Source organism: Rhinopithecus roxellana, chromosome 13 (assembly GCF_007565055.1).
Source record: "Rhinopithecus roxellana isolate Shanxi Qingling chromosome 13, ASM756505v1, whole genome shotgun sequence".
Lineage (NCBI taxonomy): Eukaryota > Metazoa > Chordata > Mammalia > Primates > Cercopithecidae > Rhinopithecus > Rhinopithecus roxellana.
In genome coordinates this window covers 106,346,303-106,369,058 of record NC_044561.1, presented here as the reverse complement: position 1 = coordinate 106,369,058, position 22,756 = coordinate 106,346,303, and the positions used below count along the sequence as shown (strand labels likewise).

At 47.6% G+C, this 22,756-nt stretch overlaps 1 protein-coding gene across 5 annotated transcripts in view; it reads right to left on the bottom strand.

Annotated features, from left to right (window-relative positions):
- Window positions 1-6,258: 6,258 nt before the first annotated feature.
- RALY (RALY heterogeneous nuclear ribonucleoprotein) overlaps window positions 6,259-22,756 on the bottom strand; it is a 93,758-nt gene continuing 77,260 nt past the window's right edge. For 2 of the 5 annotated variants that reach the window (XM_030915791.1, XM_030915790.1), the window contains 7 exons: window positions 14,118-14,382; window positions 12,840-12,912; window positions 12,604-12,651; window positions 10,482-10,648; window positions 9,732-9,845; window positions 9,277-9,521; window positions 6,263-6,614 (listed from right to left, as the gene is read on the bottom strand). In XM_030915791.1, coding sequence (XP_030771651.1) covers window positions 6,318-6,614; window positions 9,277-9,521; window positions 9,732-9,845; window positions 10,482-10,648; window positions 12,604-12,651; window positions 12,840-12,912; window positions 14,118-14,373 — 1,200 coding nt within the window. In that variant the 5' untranslated portion in view covers window positions 14,374-14,382 and the 3' untranslated portion in view covers window positions 6,263-6,317. Of the gene's footprint in view, window positions 6,615-7,962; window positions 8,012-9,276; window positions 9,522-9,731; window positions 9,846-10,481; window positions 10,649-12,603; window positions 12,652-12,839; window positions 12,913-14,117; window positions 14,383-22,756 lie in introns of all 5 variants that reach the window. The other 3 variants (XM_030915793.1, XM_030915794.1, XM_030915792.1) reach the window with 3 other exon arrangements.

The window sequence follows — 22,756 nt, the reverse complement described above, 5'->3', positions numbered from 1 at the left end:
AAGACACGAGTAAATGCTACATATATGTATATATGCACACATCTCTTTCTGTAGAGCCTAATGCTGCTGTGGAGGTGGAATACAATTAAGAACACAAAGGTAGCTGAGTGTGGCAGCTTATGCCTGTAATTCCAGCACCGTGGGAGGCTGAGGCAGGAGGATCGCTTGAGCCCAGGAGTTCGAGAGCAGCCTGGGCAACATAGGGAAACCCCCATCTCTACAAATAGTTTTAAAATTAGCTGCGTGTGGTGGCGCACACCGGTGGTCCCAGCTGCTTTGGGAAACTGAGGTGGGAGGATTGCTTGAGCCCACTGCACTCCAGACTGGGCAGCAGAACAAGACCCTGTCTCAAAAAAATTAACACAAAGATAAATACTTTATTGTATGTTTCATAAATAGTTGACCACATCACAAATACATGTGTAAAAGACTTACAGGCAAGGATGAATGAGACAGTCTCTGGCCTTAAGCAGCTTCACTGCATGGTCAGGAAGATGGAAACGCTGAAGGTGGAGTTTGAGGGATGAGGGGGCTTAACTGTTAGAGACTAGAGGACGGGGAAGAAAAAAGGTGCAGGTCAGGGATAATGGGTAACCCTGCCCGTTTCTGTTCCGTGCACCCGGGAGAGCCAAACCCATGCACTTGTCCAAAGAGGACCCAGCTACTGCACCTCTGCAGAAGGACAGGTCATCTGGGCTCCCGCAGGAGGTGCAGTGAGGGGATGTGTGCATGCCAGGAGCCTACACATCAGTTGGCGGGAGGTGTCCATTCACTCAAGTGCAGAGGGCCAGCTGGGTTGCCCTACGAGGTTTAGTGACCAACCGACACACCACTCTTGACTATAACTCAAAAGATGCTGGAACATCAAAAAAATGCCTTCTTGCCATTATCTTCCTTTACCTCATTTTTATATTTTATTCATTTTCTCCTTGTAAGATGCCTGAAATGTTTTGGAACAAGGTGGGTATGAATAAGTAGAGGAAAAAAAAGAGGAAATTATGGTCTGTTACTTTGTTCCAGGGAAAATCACCTGAATCTGCATTGGATTAGGTGGTGGTAAACGTTCTCATTTATTTTCATAATAGGATGTGGTCTTTTGGTTTTTAGATGAGAAAGATGAGGCTCAGAGAGGCTAATGATTTGCCTATGGTCACACAACAAATAATTTGGTTAGGAACTCTGTCCAAACCAGGTTGGAGTGCAGTGACGTGATCTCAGCTCACTGCAAGCTCCGCCTCCCGGGTTCTCGCCATTCTCCTGCCTCAGCCTCCAAAGTAGCTGGGACTACAGGTGCCCGCCACCACGCCTGGCTAATTTTTTTGTATTTTTAGTAGAGACAGGGTTTCACCGTGTTAGCCAGGATGGTCTTGATCTCCTGACCTCGTGATTCGCCCGCCTTGGCCTCCCAAAGTGTTGGGATTACAGGCGTGAGCCACTGCGCCCGGCAACAAAATCTATACTCTTAACCTAGTCCTATGAGCAGCACAGCAAGCTACTGAACCTCTGGGCCTGTGTCCTGGTTACTGATATAACAAATCACTCTGAATGTTAGCATCTGCAAACAACATTTTATTCTCTCTCGTCGTGCTGGACTTTGAATGGGATCATTGAGGCAGTACTTACTTTGTCCTCAGACAGTGGCTGGGCTGGAGTCATCTTGAAGCCTTCCTCACTCATGTCTGACATTTGATACTGCTGTCAGCTGAACATGTACACGTGGCCTCTCTGTGTGGCCTGGGCTGCTTCACAGCACGGTGGTTGGGTCCCAAGAGATGGTAAGTGGAAGCTGCTAGTGCTTAAGTCCTGGACTGGGAGACTGGCAGAGCACCACCACCATCATATGCTATAGATCGGTCAGAGTTTAGATAAAGGCGAGGATAGAAGGATAGAGATGCCACCTTTACTTGGGGCCATGCTTTTAAATCTCATCTACAAAATCTATAGAATAGTCATAACCACACAGTGAACTCCTGATGTTTTTGTTAACCAAGGCTTGTCCTCCTTTTGGGAATTCTCTTCTCCGTCCCTCTACCCTCACAGGCCCTATGGCCATTCTCTACCACTACTTGGAACCTGCCTTAAAACCAGATTTTTTTTCCTTGAGATAGGGTCTCGCTTTGTCATCCAGGCTGGAGTGCAGTGGCAGGATCATGGCTCACTGCAGCATTAACCTCCTAGGTGCAAATGATCCTCCCACTGTAGTCCCCCAAGTAGCGGGGACTACAGACACGTGTCACCATGCCTGGCTAACCAGACTCTTGAGGGCAGCTTTTGAACCCAAATCCCCGTGTCTGAAGATCCATCCATGGACTTTACAATTTGTTAGCCAATAAACTTCCACTAAAGCAGGACTGAATTCAGTTTCTGTAACTTGTAACCAAAAGTCCTTACTACACCTACTGAGGTGGTTATAGAGATTAAATAAGTATAAAATGTGCTTTTTGACAGCAAGTTTTCAGGAAATGGTTTACTGTTATGGATGAAGTTTATTATGAAGAGTCTGGCTACTGGTGGAGGGATTTTGATTTGCCTAAAACCTCAATGAATCTATGATCTGGTTGGGATGAAAACCAAGGATGCCTGGCTCAGAATCTTTTGCCCTGTTCTGCCTTCTGTATTTCTGTGGTCTTGTCAGACAGGCCCACTGCATATAACATCCTATGGGGCAGGTTATGACCTTATGGGTCAACCTGGCCAGGGCTGGCAAATACCTGACACTCACGTGCCCACAATTGAATTCCATGCCCATAAGAGACATTGCCAACCTATCACATCAGTATTTCCAAACAGTCTAAAAATTGCTGCAGATCCTCAAAAGGCACTCCAGGCAGCCACTACTAAAAGTTCTGAGCCGGCAAATGAATTGAGACCTGAGGTAGATTTTTAAAATATGGCCCTATTTTGAAGCTCCTCCTGTTAAGAAGAATTTGGGCTTAGCCATGTGACTTTGGCCAATGGAACCTTAAAGATACGACATAGCAAGATCCTCAAAAGCACTTGACACTGAGCTTGTGTTCTCTTGTGGCTTTTGGAACTCAGCCATGATGTCTAGAATCCTGGGTCAGCCTGCTAGGTGCTGGAACATGTGGCCCACTTGCCCAGCCAACCACCTGACATGCGAGGGAGGCTATCTGAGACCAGCTAGTCCACAGCTGATCTGCCAGTTCACTTCAGCCACGAGGGTCCAGATAAGAACCGCCACACTGAACATAGCTCAAATTGCCAAGCCACACAATCGGGAGCTAATGTTTATTAAAGCTACTAAATTTGGGGGTGGTTTGTTATACAACAGTCAGTAACTGAACAAAGGCCCATTTACTATCCCTGATCTGGATCAACCTCTCGTTTTACAGCCAAGGAAACAGACCTAGAAAGGAAAAAGACTTGCCCAGAGTCATCAACCTGGCTGGCAGCAACAGGGGGAAAGCCCCAGGCCCCTTAGCTCACAATCCAGTATACCCACTGGCTGCTCTATTCTTTCAAGATAGCTGTGAGGATCAAAAATGAGGTTTCCCATCTTGAAAACATCTAAAGACTGGTCCTTTGGGCAGAATCTGGTACCACATTTATTACCATCTCCTTTTGGAGTTTTCAGATGTTAGAAAAATGACAACTGTTGCACAGCAGAATGGATGTTTTTGCTGCCCCAACTCGGTGGAACGGCACGTGTATGCAGTGTTGGAAGTGAACCTCCTACCCGAGGGTCCGGCTGTGCTTTCCCAGGGGCTGGAGCATCCAGGGGCTTTTCTGGAGCACCTGGATGGGACTCTTATTCTCCTTGTCCAGCCTATGACCTGGTGCCAGCATGACTAGGCAAGGCCTTATGGGTAGGAGTGAGTAGAGCTGATGCCTGCTACCCCTTAAAGTGTCTTCCCTGCTTTTCTCACGGTCCTCCAAGCCTGGCATACTAAGGAAGCCCATGGTCACAAGCCCATGATCAACTTGACCGTCAAGCTCTGAGAAACACCGAGTTCCTCAGTAAAGCACGTTTGGGTAGGGCCTGCAGCAGGCATAGAGCACTAGGCTCTGGGGGCACAGGGATAGTGCCCTAGTGCTGTTATGCCCTCAGTGAGAGGTTCATTCAGCTCTAAATCCCGTTCTTTGAACTTTGCCCAAATTCTAATACAGGCTGGCAGCTGTCCCCCATGTTTTACAGATGGGGACACCAGGAGCAAAGGGCAGTAATGACTCGCCAGGGTATTGAAATGGGTGTGCTAGAGCTGACTCTGGCCTTCTGGACAAGCAAAGATGTGGGTACGTAGATTGGTGAAGTATGTTCCACTGAGAGCTCTTCAGGGAGATGAGGCACTCGTTGTGGACCGAGCCCCTTCCTCCGTACACCCTCTTCATCTCTCCAAATTGAAGCCTTTGGATTTGACTAAGCTGGGCCAAGTCCCAGCCCAATTCCAAGGGGCCTGTTTCTCACCCCATGCCTGGATCTCATGGCCTTAAGGTCTCAGCCTCCACCATGGGCTCCTGAGTTTGCAGATCTGCTGGAGTCCTTACTGAAAACTCCCCGTTTCAAACCAACCTGATCTACAGCCTCCAAGGAAGGTAGATCCTCCAAATCTCAGCTCTCTCCCTGCTGCCCAGGGTCCCTAGCAGGCAGACGTATGGGGACTGTGATCCTCCTGGGGCAGCTAATACTCAGGCAATGGCCAAGCAGGGATTGGGGCCTTTGGCTCAGGTATGAGGCCAGAACTCTGGCCGCCTTGGGGCTGGCCTAGTCAGGCCCCAGCAGAGCTTGGGAAGACCAAAGCGCAGAGCTACACTGGGACCTCAAAAAAGTGCTGGCCTGCCAAGGATGACAGGCAGGAGGACTGCTCAGTGAGAGAGACATGGACAACAAAGACTTCCCTGTGGAGTCTGAGCACTGCCCAAAGCCTCCACCCTCTACCAAAACCTAGAGCCAAAGCCCAGGGGGAAGCTTCCTTGGAGGCTGTAGATCAGGTTGGTTTGAAACGGGGAGTTTTCAGTAAGGACTCCAGCAGATCTGCGAACTCTGAGCAACACGTAAAGATGGAGGGAAAACCTAAAGCCCTTTCTGATGATGGGATTGAATTTTGTGTTAGGGGAAGGCTTCCAGAGGAGAGAACGAGCAATTAACGAGCAGTCGGAGGGTCTGCGAGACTTCTTAGAGGTGGCGACACCACAGCAGCAGCTTCATCCTGAGCGGCTATTTCCCAGGTAGAGAAAGTAGGAGCAGGAAGAGTGCGTGCCAGGCCTGGAACAAAGCCTGTTTCTGGGTACTGCCCTCCCACAGTTCCATATCAACGAGACCAGCCTAAGTGGCCACATATGAATCCCGCAGCTCACTGGAACAGAGTGGGAACTTGTAACCTACGAGTGATCAGGAAAAAAAAAAATTGCAGTGGCAGCTGATTCTCTCTTGGGAACTTGAACGTGGGGAAAATGGATCCATTCATTGTGGGGAGTTAAGGGGGAAGGAGGTGACATTAGCAGTACACAATGAATATGTATAAGCAGCACACGTTTGAAGGAACCTGGTTGATTAGAGAACAAATGTCTAGACAGGTGGCCCAAGACAGGGGCAGACAGGCTGTGTGTCTCTTGATGCAAACTTCCTACTGCTTGCTGTCAGTGGAGTGCAACTCTATTCCTTGCTACCAAACCTGCCTGGAGTGTGAAGAACTTGTGTGGTTTGTGAGGCTGAGATGTAGGCTTTGTGTCAGGGGCAGGAAAGGGGTGGTGACAAAAACAGGAGAGGCTGGAGTAAGCAGGATCTTACACCCCACATTCAGGAGGAAGGGTTTTGTCCTGATGATGAAGAGTCAGTAAAGGGATTTTAGGCAGGGAAGGGATACGTTTCAGAAAGACGGCATGGCTGCTGGGAGATGGTATAGGGCAGAAGCAGGAGATTGGGAGGCTGGTGGGAGGACAAAGTCCAAGTGAAAAAATTATAGTGTCCTAAGTCAGAAGAGAGAAGGTACATAGTGGCAGACTCTAGAATCCTTTTAAGAGCTGGGAAAGACCAGACTTAGAAGCTGGGGAAAGAGATAGGGTCTTGACCTACTATGGAGTAAACCAAGTGGGTCACAATTGCTTGACACTTCAGCCAGCAAGCTGCTCATGGGCCAGCATATCCAACCCTCCCCAGTGGCCCCACTGGCCATTTTAATCACCCCCAAGGACACTAAAATCCAGACGGATCAGTATTAGGCACCCCAGACCAGCTTTTTGGTGGGCAGAAGGGCTGGGATATCTTCATGAGAAAACACAAATCATCCCATCTCAGAGCAGGTTGGGATCCAATCTCTTTATTGTCAGGGTCCCCTCCCTGTGGCCCCCCGCCAAACCTACAGAAAAAACCCAAGCCTGGGAGTGTCCTGGGGAGGGGAGGCAGTGTGGGGAAACTCCTGTGCTCTACCCTCTGGCCTGGGCAGTGCAGACAGGGAGGGCTCATGGGGAAGGAGTAGGCCAGTAACTCCATCTGCAGAGGACATGGCACTGGCTGGGATGCGTTGGGGGAGGAGGCACCTGCTGCCAGCTTTCCTCTGGTACCCGCTGGGGGGTGGCATCCAGGGTTGGGTGCCCGGCTTGAGGCCTGGGGCAGCGATGCCCTTCACCTGCTGGTGGCCATTGCTCCTGTCAGGCTGAGAGAGAGAGAGACAAAGAAGAGACTAAGGCCGAGAGGAAGAGACCCTGGTGCTGATAACAGGGGTAGGGAAGAAAGGGTAGAATGATGTCTGGAGACAGAGATACTCTTGCACTCTGGCTGTGGCCTCATAATTTCCTGGCCATGTAACCTTGGGCAAGTCTCACCTGCTCTTTGAACCTCCATTTCCTCACCTGAGCCCATGTAACTCACCTGTGAACTATTTTAACAAGCTTTGGCAAGCATCAGGCACAAACGGGTACAGCAGGATGGCTGGATATGGAGGTTTGTTTGCATTCCAGACAAAACAAACCAAGAAGTTCCAAAAGAAGACTGCAGCATATGTAGAATTTTCTAAAGTTCTTCTTGAGGCCTTTGCTGGTGGAATATCTTACTACAGCATAAATGTGTCATCTATCCAGACACCTCCCTTGGAACACTGGTGTTTGTGACCTTTCTCCACCCAAGCCACCCCAAAGGAATGCGTCAGAGAGTAGGCAGAGCTAGGTGTGGCCTGGCTTTCCTTCAAGGTAGGGCAGAGTAGATGGTACAGTGGCCAGAGAGTCGGCTTTGAAGCCTAACACCACTGGGCTGAAATCCAGGCTCCATCAATTACTACCTTATCTCCCTGCCCCCGTTAGTATCTGTTTCCACATCTATTATATTGGTACAATCATCAGCTTGTGGGACTGAAGATGAACTTAGAGAAAGCAGGTGTAACTCCTGTCATACAGGGCATTTCCTCCCCATGAAAGAATCAAATCCCAGCCCCTAAGCCTGACACATACATCCTTCACAATGACCCTCTGATGCTAAGCAGAGTCCTCTACCAACTAGGCGGGCACTGCAGCCACAGGAGGCTCTTGGCCTCACCACATACCAAAGACTGTCACAGCTCTGTATGGCTAAGGCCATTCCCCTGGTGTGCAACATTGCTCCCTCAATCACTAGCAGGCTCAGCTACACATCATCTCTTCCATGACCTGGCCTCGCTCTATTGTTATCCTACTCACACTAGGTGGTAATGGCTTATATCTTCCTCTACCAGACTAGGAGCTCTCAAGAGCGGAGACAGGCAACACGGCTGAGTGTGCTGAGGGAAGGAATCCTTGCTAGGTGGGCCCAGCTGGCCCATCTACGGCACCTGCTTCCTCAGCATGGCAAGCCCTAGGAATGAAGGGGTGTGATGGGATGGCTAGATATGGAGGGGACTTCATTCTTGGGCACAGTCAGTGCTACCAGGCCAGGTATGCTTCATGACACTTCCTGCACAATCCAGGGAAAAAGCAATAACCTCCACTTCACTGCTTCCCCACCCTCTGCCCATCAGGACAGGACCCCTGTACCTGCTTACTGCAAGGCCCCATCATCCGCGTCTGTGTCCTGGCTGTGTTCCTGATAGGGAGGAGGTAAGAGAGACCACACATCACTCACTGCAGCTCTGCCCTGAGCCATCTGTCCAGAAAAACTTCAGGGTCCAGAGAGCATCTAGAGGACACAGAAGAGGCAGGAACAGCCAAGGGGAATGACTATGGGACCAGCCAACAAAGCTGGCTTGGAAGCTTGTGAGGGTGGTCTGAGGACCCCACACGGGCCAGTGAAGGATGTTCTGGGAGTCGTAGGAGCCCCATTTCTGTGCATAGACAGCCTGCACTGGAGAAGACTGAAAGCCTTATAGACTGGTGAGCTCCCCATCCCTGGCGGCATCTAAGTCTTTGTTAGAGCCTTTATGGACACTGCTATGCCTGAGCAAATAAGATGAAGGATCAGGCTACACTGAAAGGAGAGATGAGTTGGGCATAAGGCAGACCTCCTAACTGTCATGGCCATGAGCCCATCTGTTCTCATGATAGAACCTAGCAGTGCTGAAAAGGAGAAAGCTGCAGACCCAGCAAGTCAGTCTAGACTCCAACCCTGTTTCAGTCCCTATGAGCTGATGCCCTAAGCACGTCACTCAAGTCTTTGAGTCTCAGTTTCCTCACAGGGTAAAATGTGGGAACAGAATACTCTGCATAGTACAGGGCTCTTGTTAAGGTTATGTGAAGTTAGAGAGTATGGTCTGGGTCTTGGTGCTGAATGAGAGTTCATTAAGTAAATGAGGAGCAAGTATACAACCCGTATCCCACAGACTCAGAGTTTGGTCTACCCTCCCACTCAACATAAGCTCCTTGTCAAATGGCCTCCTACCCTCAGCCTGAATAGTTCCAGTAATAGGTGGGGAGCTCATTCCCTTATGAGACAGCTTTTGCTTCGTGCTTGAGCAACAACGGCTTTTAGAAAATCCTCATGTGAAGGTGACAACCACCTCCTGGGTGTGGCCTCCATAAGCCACCCCAGCCCTGCTCTGACGCTCTGCAGGCTGTGTGTGCTCTTATGTCCGAATCTCCCCTTCTCCAACTCATGCGGAAACCGGAGGCCAGAATGCATCTGCACTTACGGGAGGTCTGCCCTAGGCCTCAGTGGCACTTCTGATGGTGTCTGAGATAGGCAAGTGCCCCCTGCTCATTCTTCCCTCTTTCCCCCAGGACCAGAACCCCTGGGAAGGAGAGAAGAGGGAGTTCACAGTGGGGGCAACCAGTTCAGGCTGCCCGTTGCCCTGCTGGTCTCCTGAGAGTAGGAGCGCAGTCAAGTCCCAGTTGTGCCCCTGGCCAGGCCCTCACCAGCTCTTCCTCACTGTGTGTCAGCAGCCCCTCCTCATCGCCGTCGTCTCGGGTCCGTACTTCTCCCTGGGGCAGGCCTGCCTCAGAAGTCGTGTTCTCTTGGGGGGCTGGTGGCCGACTGCCGCTACCGCCACCACCACCACCGCCACCGCCGCCGCCGCCGCCGCCACCACCACCGCCACCGCCGCTGCTGCCACCACCACCACCGCTGCTGGCACCACCTCCATCACCCTTCTTCTTGCCATCTTGAGGAGAAGGGGTGGAGGAGGGGAGAATAAAACTCAGCCTGGGGCAGCTGCCTAGGGCAGCACCTTAGCAGAAGCTGGCCTCAGCATGGTGAGTGCAGGTGGCTCGGCATCTGCAGGGCCACTCTAGCTCCTCTCCCATGTATTATTTCCCCATGCTCTGCCCTGTGCCCTGGTCATGGAGGTGGGTGAGAATCCTCAGAGGCTGACCTGGATTGGCCTTTTGCTCCGCAGCGATCTGCTCCAAGCGGCTCAGCAGGGCATCGATATTGGACTTGATCTGTGTCAGCTCCGTCTTGATGGCCTGCAGCTCACTGCTCTTTACTGGGAGTGGAGGGGGGACAGGGCTGTCATCTATGGGGCTAGAGGCTTGACAGTAGCATAAAACCTCAGCCCTGTTCTTTCAACCAGGAAAGCAGTTATTATTATTTTTTTCCCTACTCAGGGAAAAGGCCTCCTCCTTAGACTAACTGGCATCCATCCCTACAGTGACAGTGAACACTTCTGAACCTGGCTTTTTCTCCCGGTATCTCAACTCTGAAAGGGACCAAGGAAAGACAGGAGCACAGGTGTGTATGTGTGGTGTGCTCTTCTGTGCATACCTGAGCAAGAACATATGTCTTCTGCAATCTGAATTCCTGTGTGCTTAGTTAAGCAGTATGTGTGTACCAGAGTGAATGTGGAGTAGTGGGCCTGTGTAGACCCGTCCTTATCCTTCCTAGAGAAAAGATGGCATCATTTCTTCACTGGGCACCATATCCAGCACTGGACCCTCTGTACCCTACCCAACCCACCCCCTCCTCCTAAAACAGCTGTCTCCTCATAGAAATGCATGAAAATACTTGGTTGTGTTAGAGCAGCAGAACTGTGGAAGATTTGTTCTTTTATCTATTTTCCAATGTAAAAAAATGTGACTCTATTATTTTGCTAATGATAAAAAAAGATGATACAGTTACTCACACTTGATCTTGGCTGAGCCGGTGGTGATGGCTGTGGAGCGGGCAAAGAGCTTGACAGGTATGTTAGTTTTGACACGCCGGACCAAAGGGACTGTGACCCGGGGTCGCTTCACAGGGACTGCCCTGGGCACCGGCACCGGCGACAGACGGCCCCGGTAGTCGAAGAGCCTGTGAGGGCAGATGGGCCAGAGGCTGCAGCATGGCTTGTGGCCACCAGGCAGGTATTGCAGCTCCAGCTCCAAATGTGTGTGGCTGGTGAGGGGCTGGGAGGCCTACACTAAACACAACTCTGCAGGCTCCCAGCTAGCCCTGGAGTGAAGAGGAAGGGCTTTTCGGACCCTGATGGCTGTTGGGATCCTCACGACCTCACTACAACCTCTCCAACCATCCAGGCCAAGTAAGGGCAGGCAAGGCAGCAGGTCCCCTAACACCCAGGCCTGCTCTATTACATGACCTGACTTCTGCTTGGTCAACTGCCACCCCAACCTCTGCTCAGAGTTTGCAGCAAATCTCAAAAGCAGCACAAATCCCCAGCTAGGAATAGAGAGGTATGGAAGTGGGGGTCAACTGATCCTGCCTAAGCCTCAGTTTCCCCATATGCCAAATGAGGACAGCTACCCAAATTCAGTGTCCACCCAAGGGTACAGCATGAAAGAATTTGGTTAAAAACACACTTTAGAATGTGTTAATAGATGAAAGGTCAGGGTACTGAGACCCTCAGCTCACGAGGCCATGACCTCAGAGGCGTAAGACTGAAGTCTAAGCCCTTTCCTTACTTGACCTCCTTAATCACCACACCCTTCATGCTCCATTCCAGAGACAAAGGCCAGCGGCCTGCGACAGTATCAAGGTCGGGCAGCTCAATCAGACCCCCCAAGGCTCCCAGGCTGTGCATTGCTCCCAACCAAAGTCATCTCCCAGCCCTCTCCCGGAGGGCTTCCTTTCCAGCTGACCAGGCAGAAACTCAGTAGGCTGAGAAGCAGTCTTTCCCACATCTGCTCCTACACCTTTTTCAGGGAATTGTGGCTGTAGGGGGTATACTCCGTATCATTTTTCCTGACAATAGCCAGGAAATCTGTCACCAGTGGGCCAAAGCCCCATTCCTTGAGGCTCCTTTGTTCAGGGAGCCCCTCCCTGGAGGTGGTGATGGCTGCAGATGGAGAGTCTCTGGGAATGGATCCAATCCCAGACCCTGCATTTCTGCCCCCCAAGGGGAGGGGACGGCTCTGGCCTTGGTCAGAATCACTGAACCACAGAATCCCAGAGCTGGAGGAGCCTGGAGAGATCACTTGGTGCAAACCCATTTCACAAACTGGGAAGGGAATTTGCCCAAGGTCACACAATCCATTCAGTGGCAGAGCTGAGATTAGCACCTAAATCTTCCAACTCCCAGGGTATTTCCCATACACCACACTGTCTCCTGAAACCATTCACAGGGGGTTGGGGTGGACGACTGGTACTCAGAGAGGCACTGTTCTTCTTGGGCTGCCTGGGGTGGGCTAAGATGGACAGAAGGAGAGAAGGAGGTAGGAGGAGAGATTTGAGTTAGACTCTACCATGATTTCTACTCAAGAATGTGGCTAGTGCTGTTGTAGTGGGAGCCCACAGCCTCCGGGCTGGAGTCTGGGTAGGGCTTGGGAGTAGAGGGTAGGCCACAGCCCATCAGGGACTAATCAGACTTCCAAATGGCTGCTGGCCTCTTGTCTCTAAATATAAACCCAAGAGGCTTAGACTGAGCTCTGGGGTTCCTACCAGCTGCTTGGGTACTTCACAGAGGGAAAGGCTCCAACTCCCTGCAATCAGCGCTGTACCCTGTTGTGTATTCCAACTGGCCACATTTATACAGCTCTTGGCTGTACAGTCTCCTTGAGTCTCAACCAAGGACAAAAAGGAAAAAGGGTAGTTAGCGTGGTAGACAGTGTGCTATGGCAGTAGGAGCTCTGGCCTGGGTATCTGCAGAACAGGACCCCAGTCTCAGCTCTGCCACTGACTGGCGGAGCAACCCTAGGCAAACCTCTGGGCTTTGGTTCTCATTTGGAGAACTGAGTGGGCTGCACCAACAATCTCTCAGGACCCTTCCAGCTTGGCTGTTTCACGCCTGGGCACGCCCCTCCCCTGCTCACCTGTCGTAGAAGTCGTCCCGGTAGTAATCATAGTCAAAGATGTAGCCACTGGGGAAACAAAGGGGAGAGGGCTGGAGCTTAGGGACGGCCACTCAGCCCACTTTCCACAGGCCCTCATCTCCAAACACCTCCCCAAGTTCTAGACTCAGCACACTGTCACACCAGCATTTACTCCCTCTGTGGAAAGAGAGAGCCATCCCACCCAGACAGACAGACAGACAGACAGACAGCCCCACCTGTATATGGCAGATGCTGCTCTCTTTAGCCCCTTGGGTCTGTCAGGCTTAGGCTCTCCAGCCATGTTGATGTCTGTGTGGAGGGAGAAGGCAGAGTTGGAATGCTAGCATGACAGTAGTGTGCCCACACCCATCACCCTCATGCACACACACAGCAATTCATGTGCTTACATGGTATACACATGGATTCTGCTCACTGATGGCGCCAACAAAGGTCTTCACACATCTAGTCTTCAAACATTAGATTCATATCCAGATATCACATGGATATGCCTGTTTACATGTCCGTACACTTTCAGATCCATCCATACACACTCATAAACATGTCCTCCCCCACCCCACCCCACCCACACACATGTCGAGTATTCCCATACACATTCTGAAATACACTCATGTAAATGCATAACACTTCAGCTACATGGGAACACATACATAGAGCCACCCTCACACACACGTTCACATATCCAGGTAAGAAAATCACACACAGATAATGTGTACTCTCAAGTACACTCAGTATAGACAACTACCCACATGCAAATGAGCCAATGCACATTCACATAGATGTTCTACCAAACACCTTCATGCCTAGAATAATGCTTACTACATGAAAAGGTCTCAATAAATACCTGGTAAATATATGCGTATCTGCTGACACATTCAAATATATTCTCTCTCACACACACACTACACCTACACATACAAAGGTATGTGTCCACATATCTCCACATGTTCAGTCAATCCATATACTTCTTGTTCAGGAAAAAAACACATATAGATACTCCTTTTCAAACATACACATATACACAGGAGTAAATGCACATACATGAACACCGTACATACTTCAAGAGAGACCACTAGCATAGTCTATCACATGGACGTGACACCAAAGCCAAGCGTATTCGCATTGTCCTTGTGCTCCCAGACCCTCCTGCTTGCTCTCAGAAAGAGTTCTAACCTAAGGGATCTGCACCTGGTGTAACAGGCTGTTCTAGGCCATTCTGGTCCCTTTCTCTGGAGAATCTGCATTTTAACTGGAACTGTAAAGCGTGTAACTAAGAAGCTCTGAGAAAGCAGAGATAGGTCAGAAGTGTTTTCCAGAGGCTTCTAAAATTCTTCCCTACAGGGATTAATTTCATAACTACTTAAACATACCTTATAAATTTATACAATCTCAGAGCAGTGGTAGTGGTGAGAGAAACAGAGAAGGGGGTTAAGAACTGGATAGTGATAGCAGCTACTCTAGAGAATACTAGGAGAATATAGTGGAGAGAGGCTTACCCAGGGTCTGCCCGGCCAGCACCCGCCCATTCTCTCCCAGCACAGCTGCCCGGGCATGGCGCTCGTTGGAGTACTGAACAAAGGCATAGCCCTTGTGCACAGAACAGCCGGCCACACGGCCATACTTAGAGAAGATGGTCTCCACATCTGACTTCTTCACCAGAGCTGTGTTGAGGTTTCCAATGAACACTCGAGAGTTGATGGACTTGGGGTCATTCTTGTTGGTTACGTTGCTTGCCTGCATCTTCAAGGACATGGTGCCTACCTGAAGAGAGAGAGCTGCTGTGAAGTTGGGTCCCTGGGCTGGGCTCAAGGACTGCCCACGGCCCATATCCTGGATAAATGAATTGCCTCTTACCTTCCTTAACCCTTACAGCATCCAGCTTACCTGTTTCAGAAGCATCTTATTTTCTTGTCATGGTACCAAGAGTTGCCACATACTGGCTGCTGACCTCATGCCAGGTGCTTTACATACATCCCCTCATTTGGTACTCACATGATATGCAGAACCACAACATTTTACAAGGGAGAAATCTCACATTCAGAGAGGCCACGATGCTAGTGAATGGCAGGGCTGGGATGTAACCCCCTCATCTGCTTGACTCTAATTCTTCTGAGTCTACTTTAATGCTCATCTCAAATGTTATTCCATTCAGGATCTAAATTTGAAGATCTTCAATGCAGAACCATGGTCACATGGTATTTGCAAGTGATGTTTACTCTAGACCACCACATGATGAAAATTGCAGAGTCCGGGCGTGGTGGCTCACACCTGTAATCCCAGCACTTTGGAGGCCGAGACACGTGCATCACCTGACAGGTGCATCAGGAGTTTGAAACCAGCCTGGCAAACATGGTGAAACTCTGTCTCTACTAAAAATACAAAAAATTAGCCAGGCGTGGTGGCAGGCACCTATAATCCCAGCTACTTGGGAGGCTGAGGCAGGAAAATCGCTTGAACCCGGGAGGCAGAGGTTGCAGTGAGCTGAGATTGTGCCACTGCACTCCAGCCTGGGTGACAGAGCAAGACTCTGTCTCAAAAAAATAAAACAAAGAAAACAAAACTGCTTAGTCTGATCCAGACACAGACCTGTCTGAATTGCTACCAGCCATTTTTTTTTTTTTTTTGAGACGGAGTCTCGCTCTGTCGCCCAGGCTGAAGTGCAGTGGCCAGATCTCAGCTCACTGCAAGCTCCGCCTCCCGGGTTTACGCCATTCTCCTGCCTCAGCCTCCCGAGTAGCTGGGACTACAGGCGCCCGCCACCGGGCCCGGTTAATTTTTTTTTTTTTTTTTTTTTTTTTTTGTATTTTTTAGTAGAGATGGGGTTTTACCGTGTTAGCCAGCATGGTCTCGATCTCCTGAGCTCGTGATCCGCCCATCTCGGCCTCCCAAAGTGCTGGGATTACAGGCTTGAGCCACCGCGCCCGGCCGCTACCAGCCATTTTGAAAAGGGTATGCTAGCTAAGCCTGATACGGTTTGAATTTGTGTCTGTGCCCAAATCTCATGTCTAATTGTAATCCCCAGTGTTGGAGGTGGGGCCTGGTGGGAGGTGACTGGATCATGGTGACTGAAATCATGGATTTCCCCCTCGGTGCTCCTCTCGTGATAGTGAGTGAGTACTCGTAAGATCTGGTTGTTTAGAAGAGTGTAGTATCTCCTACTGTCTCTTTTCCTCCTGCCCTGGCCATATGAAGACATGTCTACTTCCCCTTCTTCTTCCACTACAATTGCAAATTTCCTGAGGCCTCCTGAGAAGCAGAGTCCGATACCGCCTGCAGAACTGTGAGCCAATTAAACTTTTCATTATAAATTACCCAATCTCAGGTATTTCTTTATAACAGTGCAAGAATGGACTAATACAAAGCCTCGAGGGGGCGGAGCAAGATGGCCGAATAGGAACAGCTCCAGTCTCCAACTCCCGGCGCAAGCAACACAGAAGACCGGTGATTTCTGCATTTTCAACTGAGGTACTGGGGTCATCTCACTGGGGAGTGCCAGACAATCGGTGCTGGTCAGCTGCTGCAGCCCAACCAGCGAGAGCTGAAGCAGGGCGAGGCATTGCCTCACCTGGGAAGCGCAAGGGGGAAGGGAATCCCTTTTCCTAGCCAGGCGAACTGAGACACACAACACCTGGAAAATCGGGTAATTCCCACCCCAATACTGCGCTTTAAGCAAACGGGCACACCAGGAGATTATACCCACACCTGGCCGGGAGGGTCCCACGCCCATGGAGCCTCCCTCATTGCTAGCACAGCAGTCTGCTATCTAACTGCAAGGCAGCAGCGAGGCTGGGGGAGGGGCGCCCGCCATTGCTGAGGCTTAAGTAGGTAAACAAAGCCGCTGGGAAGCGCGAACTGGGTGGAGCTCACAGCAGCTCAAGGAAACCTGCCTGTCTCTGTAGACTCCACCTCTGGGGACAGGGCACAGCTAAAAAACAACAGGGGAAACAGCAGAGGCCTGTGCAGATGCGAACGACTCTGTCTGACAGCTTTGAAGAGAGCAGTGGATCTCCCAACACGGAGGTTGAGATCTGAGAACGGACAGACTGCCTGCTCAAGTGGGTCCCTGACCCCTGAGTAGCCTAACTGGAAGACATCCCCCACTAGGGGCAGTCTGACACCCCACACCTCACAGGGTGGAGTACACCCCTGAGAGGAAGCTTCCAAAGTAAGAATCAGACAGGTACACTCGCTGTTCAGCATATTCTATCTTCTGCAACCTCTGCTGCTGATACCCAGGCAAACAGGGTCTGGAGTGGACCTCAAGCAATCTCCAACAGACCTACAGCTGAGGGTCCTGACTATTAGAAGGAAAACTATCAAACAGGAAGAACACCTATACCAAAACCCCATCAGTACATCACCATCATCAAAGACCAGTGGCAGATAAAACCACAAAGATGGGGAAGAAGCAGGGCAGAAAAGCTGGAAATTCAAAAAATAAGAGCGCATCTCCCCCTGCAAAGGAGCGCAGCTCATCGCCAGCAACGGATCAAAGCTGGTCAGAGAATGACTTTGACGAGATGAGAGAAGAAGGCTTCAGTCCATCAAACTTCTCAGAGCTAAAGGAGGAATTACGTACCCAGCGCAAATAAACTAAAAATCTTGAAAAAAAGAGTGGAAGAATTGATAGCTAGAATAATTAATGCAGAGAAGGTCATAAATGAAATGACAGAGATGAAAACCATGACACGAGAAATACGTGACAAATCCACAAGCTTCAGTAACCGACTCGATCAACTCGAAGAAAGAGTATCAGCGATTGAGGCTCAAATGAATGAAATGAAGCGAGAAGAGAAACCACAAGAAAAAAGAAGAAAAAGAAATGAACAAAGCCTGCAAGAAGTATGGGATTATGTAAAAAGACCAAATCTACGTCTGATTGGGATGCCTGAAAGTGAGGGGGAAAATGGAACCAAGTTGGGAAACACTCTTCAGGATATCATACAGGAGAACTTCCCCAACCTAGTAGGGCAGGCCAACATTCAAATTCAGGAAATACAGAGAACACCACAAAGATACTCCTCCAGAAGAGCAACTCCAAGACACATAATTGCCAGATTCACCAAAGTTGAAATGAAGGAAAAAATCTTAAGGGCAGCCAGAGAGAAAGGTCGGGTTACCCACAAAGGGAAGCCCATCAGACTAACAGCAGACCTCTCGGCAGAAACTCTCCAAGCCAGAAGAGAGTGGGGGCCAATATTCAACGTTCTTAAAGAATTTTAAACCCAAAATTTCATATCCAGCCAAACTAAGTTTCATAAGTGAAGGAGAAATAAAATCCTTTACAGATAAGCAAATGCTTAGAGATTTTGTCACCACCAGGCCTGCCTTACAAGAGACCCTGAAGGAAGCACTAAACATGGAAAGGAACAACCGGTACCAGCCATTGCAAAAACATGCCAAAATGTAAAGACCATCGAGGCTAGGAAGAAACTGCATCAACTAACGAGCAAAATAACCAGTTAATATCATAATGGCAGGATCAAGTTCACACATAACAATATTAACCTTAAATGTTAATGGACTAAATACTCCAATTAAAAGACACAGACTGGCAAACTGGATAAAGAGTCAAGACCCATCAGTCTGCTGTATTCAGGAGACCCATCTCACATGCAGAGACATACATAGGCTCAAAATAAAGGGATGGAGGAAGATCTACCAAGCAAATGGAGAACAAAAAAAAGCGGAGGTTGCAATCCTAGTCTCTGATAAAATAGACTTTAAACCATCAAAGATCAAAAGAGACAAAGAAGGCCATTACATAATGGTAAAGGGATCAATTCAACAGGAAGAGCTAACTATCCTAAATATATATGCACCCAATACAGGAGCACCCAGATTCATAAAGCAAGTCCTCAGAGACTTACAAAGAGACTTAGACTCCCATACAATAATAATGGGAGACTTCAACACTCCACTGTCAACATTAGACAGATCAACGAGACAGAAAGTTAACAAGGATATCCAGGAATTGAACTCATCTCTGCACCAAGCGGACCTAATAGACATCTATAGAACTCTCCACCCCAAATCAACAGAATATACATTCTTCTCAGCACCACATCGCACTTATTCCAAAATTGACCACATAATTGGAAGTAAAGCACGCCTTAGCAAATGTAAAAGAACAGAAATTATAACAAACTGTCTCTCAGACCACAGTGCAATCAAACTAGAACTCAGGACTAAGAAAGTCAATCAAAACCGCTCAACTACATGGAAACTGAACAACCTGCTCCTGAATGACTACTGGGTACATAACGAAATGAAGGCAGAAATAAAGATGTTCTTTGAAACCAATGAGAACAAAGATACAACATACCAGAATCTCTGGGACACATTTAAAGCAGTGTGTAAAGGGAAATTTATAGCACTAAATGCCCACAAGAGAAAGCAGGAAAGATTTAAAATTGACACTCTAACATCACAATTAAAAGAACTGGAGAAGCAAGAGCAAACACATTCAAAAGCTAGCAGAAGGCAAGAAATAACTAAGATCAGAGCAGAACTGAAGGAGATTGAGACACAAAAAACCCTCCAAAAAATCAATGAATCCAGGAGCTGGTTTTTTGAAAAGATCAACAAAATTGACAGACCGCTAGCAAGACTAATAAAGAAGAAAAGAGAGAGGAATCAAATAGATGCAATAAAAAATGATAAAGGGGATATCACCACGGACCCCACAGAAATACAAACTACCATCAGAGAATACTATAAACACCTCTACGCAAATCAACTAGAAAATCTAGAAGAAATGGGTAATTTCCTGGACACTTACACTCTTCCAAGACTAAACCAGGAAGAAGTTGAATCCCTGAATAGACCAATAGCAGGATCTGAAATTGAGGCAATAATTAATAGCCTACCAACCAAAAAAAGTCCAGGACCAGATGGATTCACAGCTGAACTCTACCAGAGGTACAAAGAGGAGCTGGTACCATTCCTTCTGAAACTATTCCAATCAATTGAAAAAGAGGGAATCCTCCCTAACTCATTTTATGAGGCCAACATCATCCTGATACCAAAGCCTGGCAGAGACACAACAAAAAAAGAAAATTTTAGACCAATATCCCTGATGAACATCGATGCAAAAATCCTCAATAAAATACTGGCAAACCGGATTCAGCAGCACATCAAAAAGCTTATCCACCATGATCAAGTGGGCTTCATCCCTGGGATGCAAGGCTGGTTCAACATTCGCAAATCAATAAATGTAATCCAGCATATAAACAGAACCAAAGACAAGAACCACATGATTATCTCAATAGATGCAGAAAAGGCTTTTGACAAAATTCAACAGCCCTTCATGCTAAAAATGCTCAATAAATTGCAAACCCACAGCCAATATCATACTGAATGGGCAAAAACTGGAAAAATTCCCTTTGAAAACTGGCACAAGACAGGGATGCCCTCTCTCACCACTCCTATTCAACATAGTCTTGGAAGTTCTGGCTAGGGCAATCAGGCAAGAGAAAGAAATAAAGGGTATCCAGTTAGGAAAAGAAGAAGTCAAATTGTCCCTGTTTGCAGATGACATGATTGTATATTTAGAAAACCCCATTGTCTCAGCCCAAAATCTCCTTAAGCTGATAAGCAACTTCAGCAAAGTCTCAGGATACAAAATCAATGTGCAAAAATCACAAGCATTCTTATACACCAGTAACAGACAAACAGAGAGCCAAATCATGAATGAACTTCCATTCACAATTGCTTCAAAGAGAATAAAATACCTAGGAATTCAACTTACAAGGGATGTAAAGGACCTCTTCAAGGAGAACTACAAACCACTGCTCAGTGAAATAAAAAAGGACACTAACAAATGGAAGAACATACCATGCTCACGGATAGGAAGAATCAATATCGTGAAAATGGCCATATTGCCCAAGGTTATTTATAGATTCAATGCCATCCCCATCAAGCTACCAATGAGTTTATTTACAGAACTGGAAAAAACGGCTTTAAAGTTCATATGGAACCAAAAAAGAGCCCGCATTGCCAAGACAATCCTAAGTCAAAAGAACAAAGCTGGAGGCATCACGCTACCTGACTTCAAACTATACCACAAGGCTACAGTAACCAAAACAGCATGGTACTGGTACCAAAACAGAGCTATAGACCAATGGAACAGAACAGAGTCCTCAGAAATAATACCACACATCTACAGCCATCTAATCTTTGACAAACCTGAGAGAAACAAGAAATGGGGAAAGGACTCCCTATTTAATAAATGGTGCTGGGAAAATTGGCTAGCCATAAGTAGAAAGCTGAAACTGGATCCTTTCCTTACTCCTTATACGAAGATTAATTCAAGATGGATTAGAGACTTAAATGTTAGACCTAATACCATAAAAACCCTAGAAGAAAACCTAGGTAGTACCATTCAGGACATAGGCATGGGCAAGGACTTCATGTCTAAAACACCAAAAGCAACGGCAGCAAAAGCCAAAATTGACAAATGGGATATGATTAAACTAAAGAGCTTCTGCACAGCAAAAGAAACTACCATCAGAGTGAACAGGCAACCTACAGAATGGCAGAAAATTTTTGCAATCTACTCATCTGACAAAGGGCTAATATCCAGAATCTACAAAGAACTCAAAACAAATTTACAAGAAAAAAACAAACAACCCCATCAAAAAGTGGGCAAAGGATATGAACAGACATTTCTCAAAAGAAGACATTCATACAGCCAACAGACACATGAAAAAATGCTCATCATCACTGGCCATCAGAGAAATGCAAATCAAAACCACAATGAGATACCATCTCACACCAGTTAGAATGGCAATCATTAAAAAGTCAGGAAACAACAGGTGCTGGAGAGGATGTGGAGAAATAGGAACACTTTTACACTGTTGGTGGGATTGTAAACTAGTTCAACCATTATGGAAAACAGTATGGCAATTCCTCAAGGATCTAGAACCAGATGTACCATATGACCCAGCCATCCCACTACTGGGTATATACCCAAAGGATTATAAATCATGCTGCTATAAAGACACATGCACACGTATGTTTATTGCGGCACTATTCACAATAGCAAAGACTTGGAATCAACCCAAATGTCCATCTGTGACAGACTGGATTAAGAAAATGTGGCACATATACACCATGGAATATTATGCAGCCATAAAAAAGGATGAGTTTGCATCCTTTGTAGGGACATGGATGCAGCTGGAAACCATCATTCTTAGCAAACTATCACAAGAACAGAAAACCAAACACCGCATGTTCTCACTCATAGATGGGAACTGAACAATGAGATCACTTGGACTCGGGAAAGGGAACATCACACATCGGGCCCTATCACCGGGAGGGGGGAGGGATTGCATTGGGAGTTATACCTGATATAAATGACGAATTGATGGGTGCTGACGAGTTGATGGGTGCAGCACACCAACATGGCACAAGTATACATATGTAACAAACCTGCACATTATGCACATGTACCCTAGAACTTAAATTAAAAAAAAAAAAAAAAAATTTCACCATGCCTCAAATTGCCACATTTCTCCCTACCCCTATAAAGAAGGGTTTATAAACATCTGTACCCCATTGGATTACTGGGTAATCATCCTTCTGTGATTCCCTCATGCTATGCATGTTAAAATAAAATTTGTATGCCTTTCATCCTATGAAAAAAAAAAAAAAACAAAGCCTCACCAGGTACTCGCTGTGGGCTAAGGGTGGCATACAATACTGAATAATCCCAAGATCCCACAAATGAATGTCATGTTTACTCATATTTTACCAGAAATTAATTGACAAGTTCATTAACTTACTAGTAACGAGCATTCAAACCCAGGTCAGTCCGTCCCTAAAGTCTATTTCTTTCAACTTTATCATTTTGCTTCCCAGAGCCAAAGCCGATTTAGATACCACAGAAAGTCAGCACATTCACCTGAGAATTATTTTTAATAAATTTATTTTTTAGTTACCCATATTAATACTAACTCGTTCAAATATTTTTCTGTTTGGCTTAGACATAAGACTGCACCTACCCTTTGCTCTCTATATTCTGGTCAGGTCTTTTACCCCAAAGGGCTGTACAAATTTTTCCCGCACAGTTTATGGCTAGGCATTGGCACCATGGGGAAAGGGAAAAGGAGAAAAGCTCAGTTTCAGTAGGAAA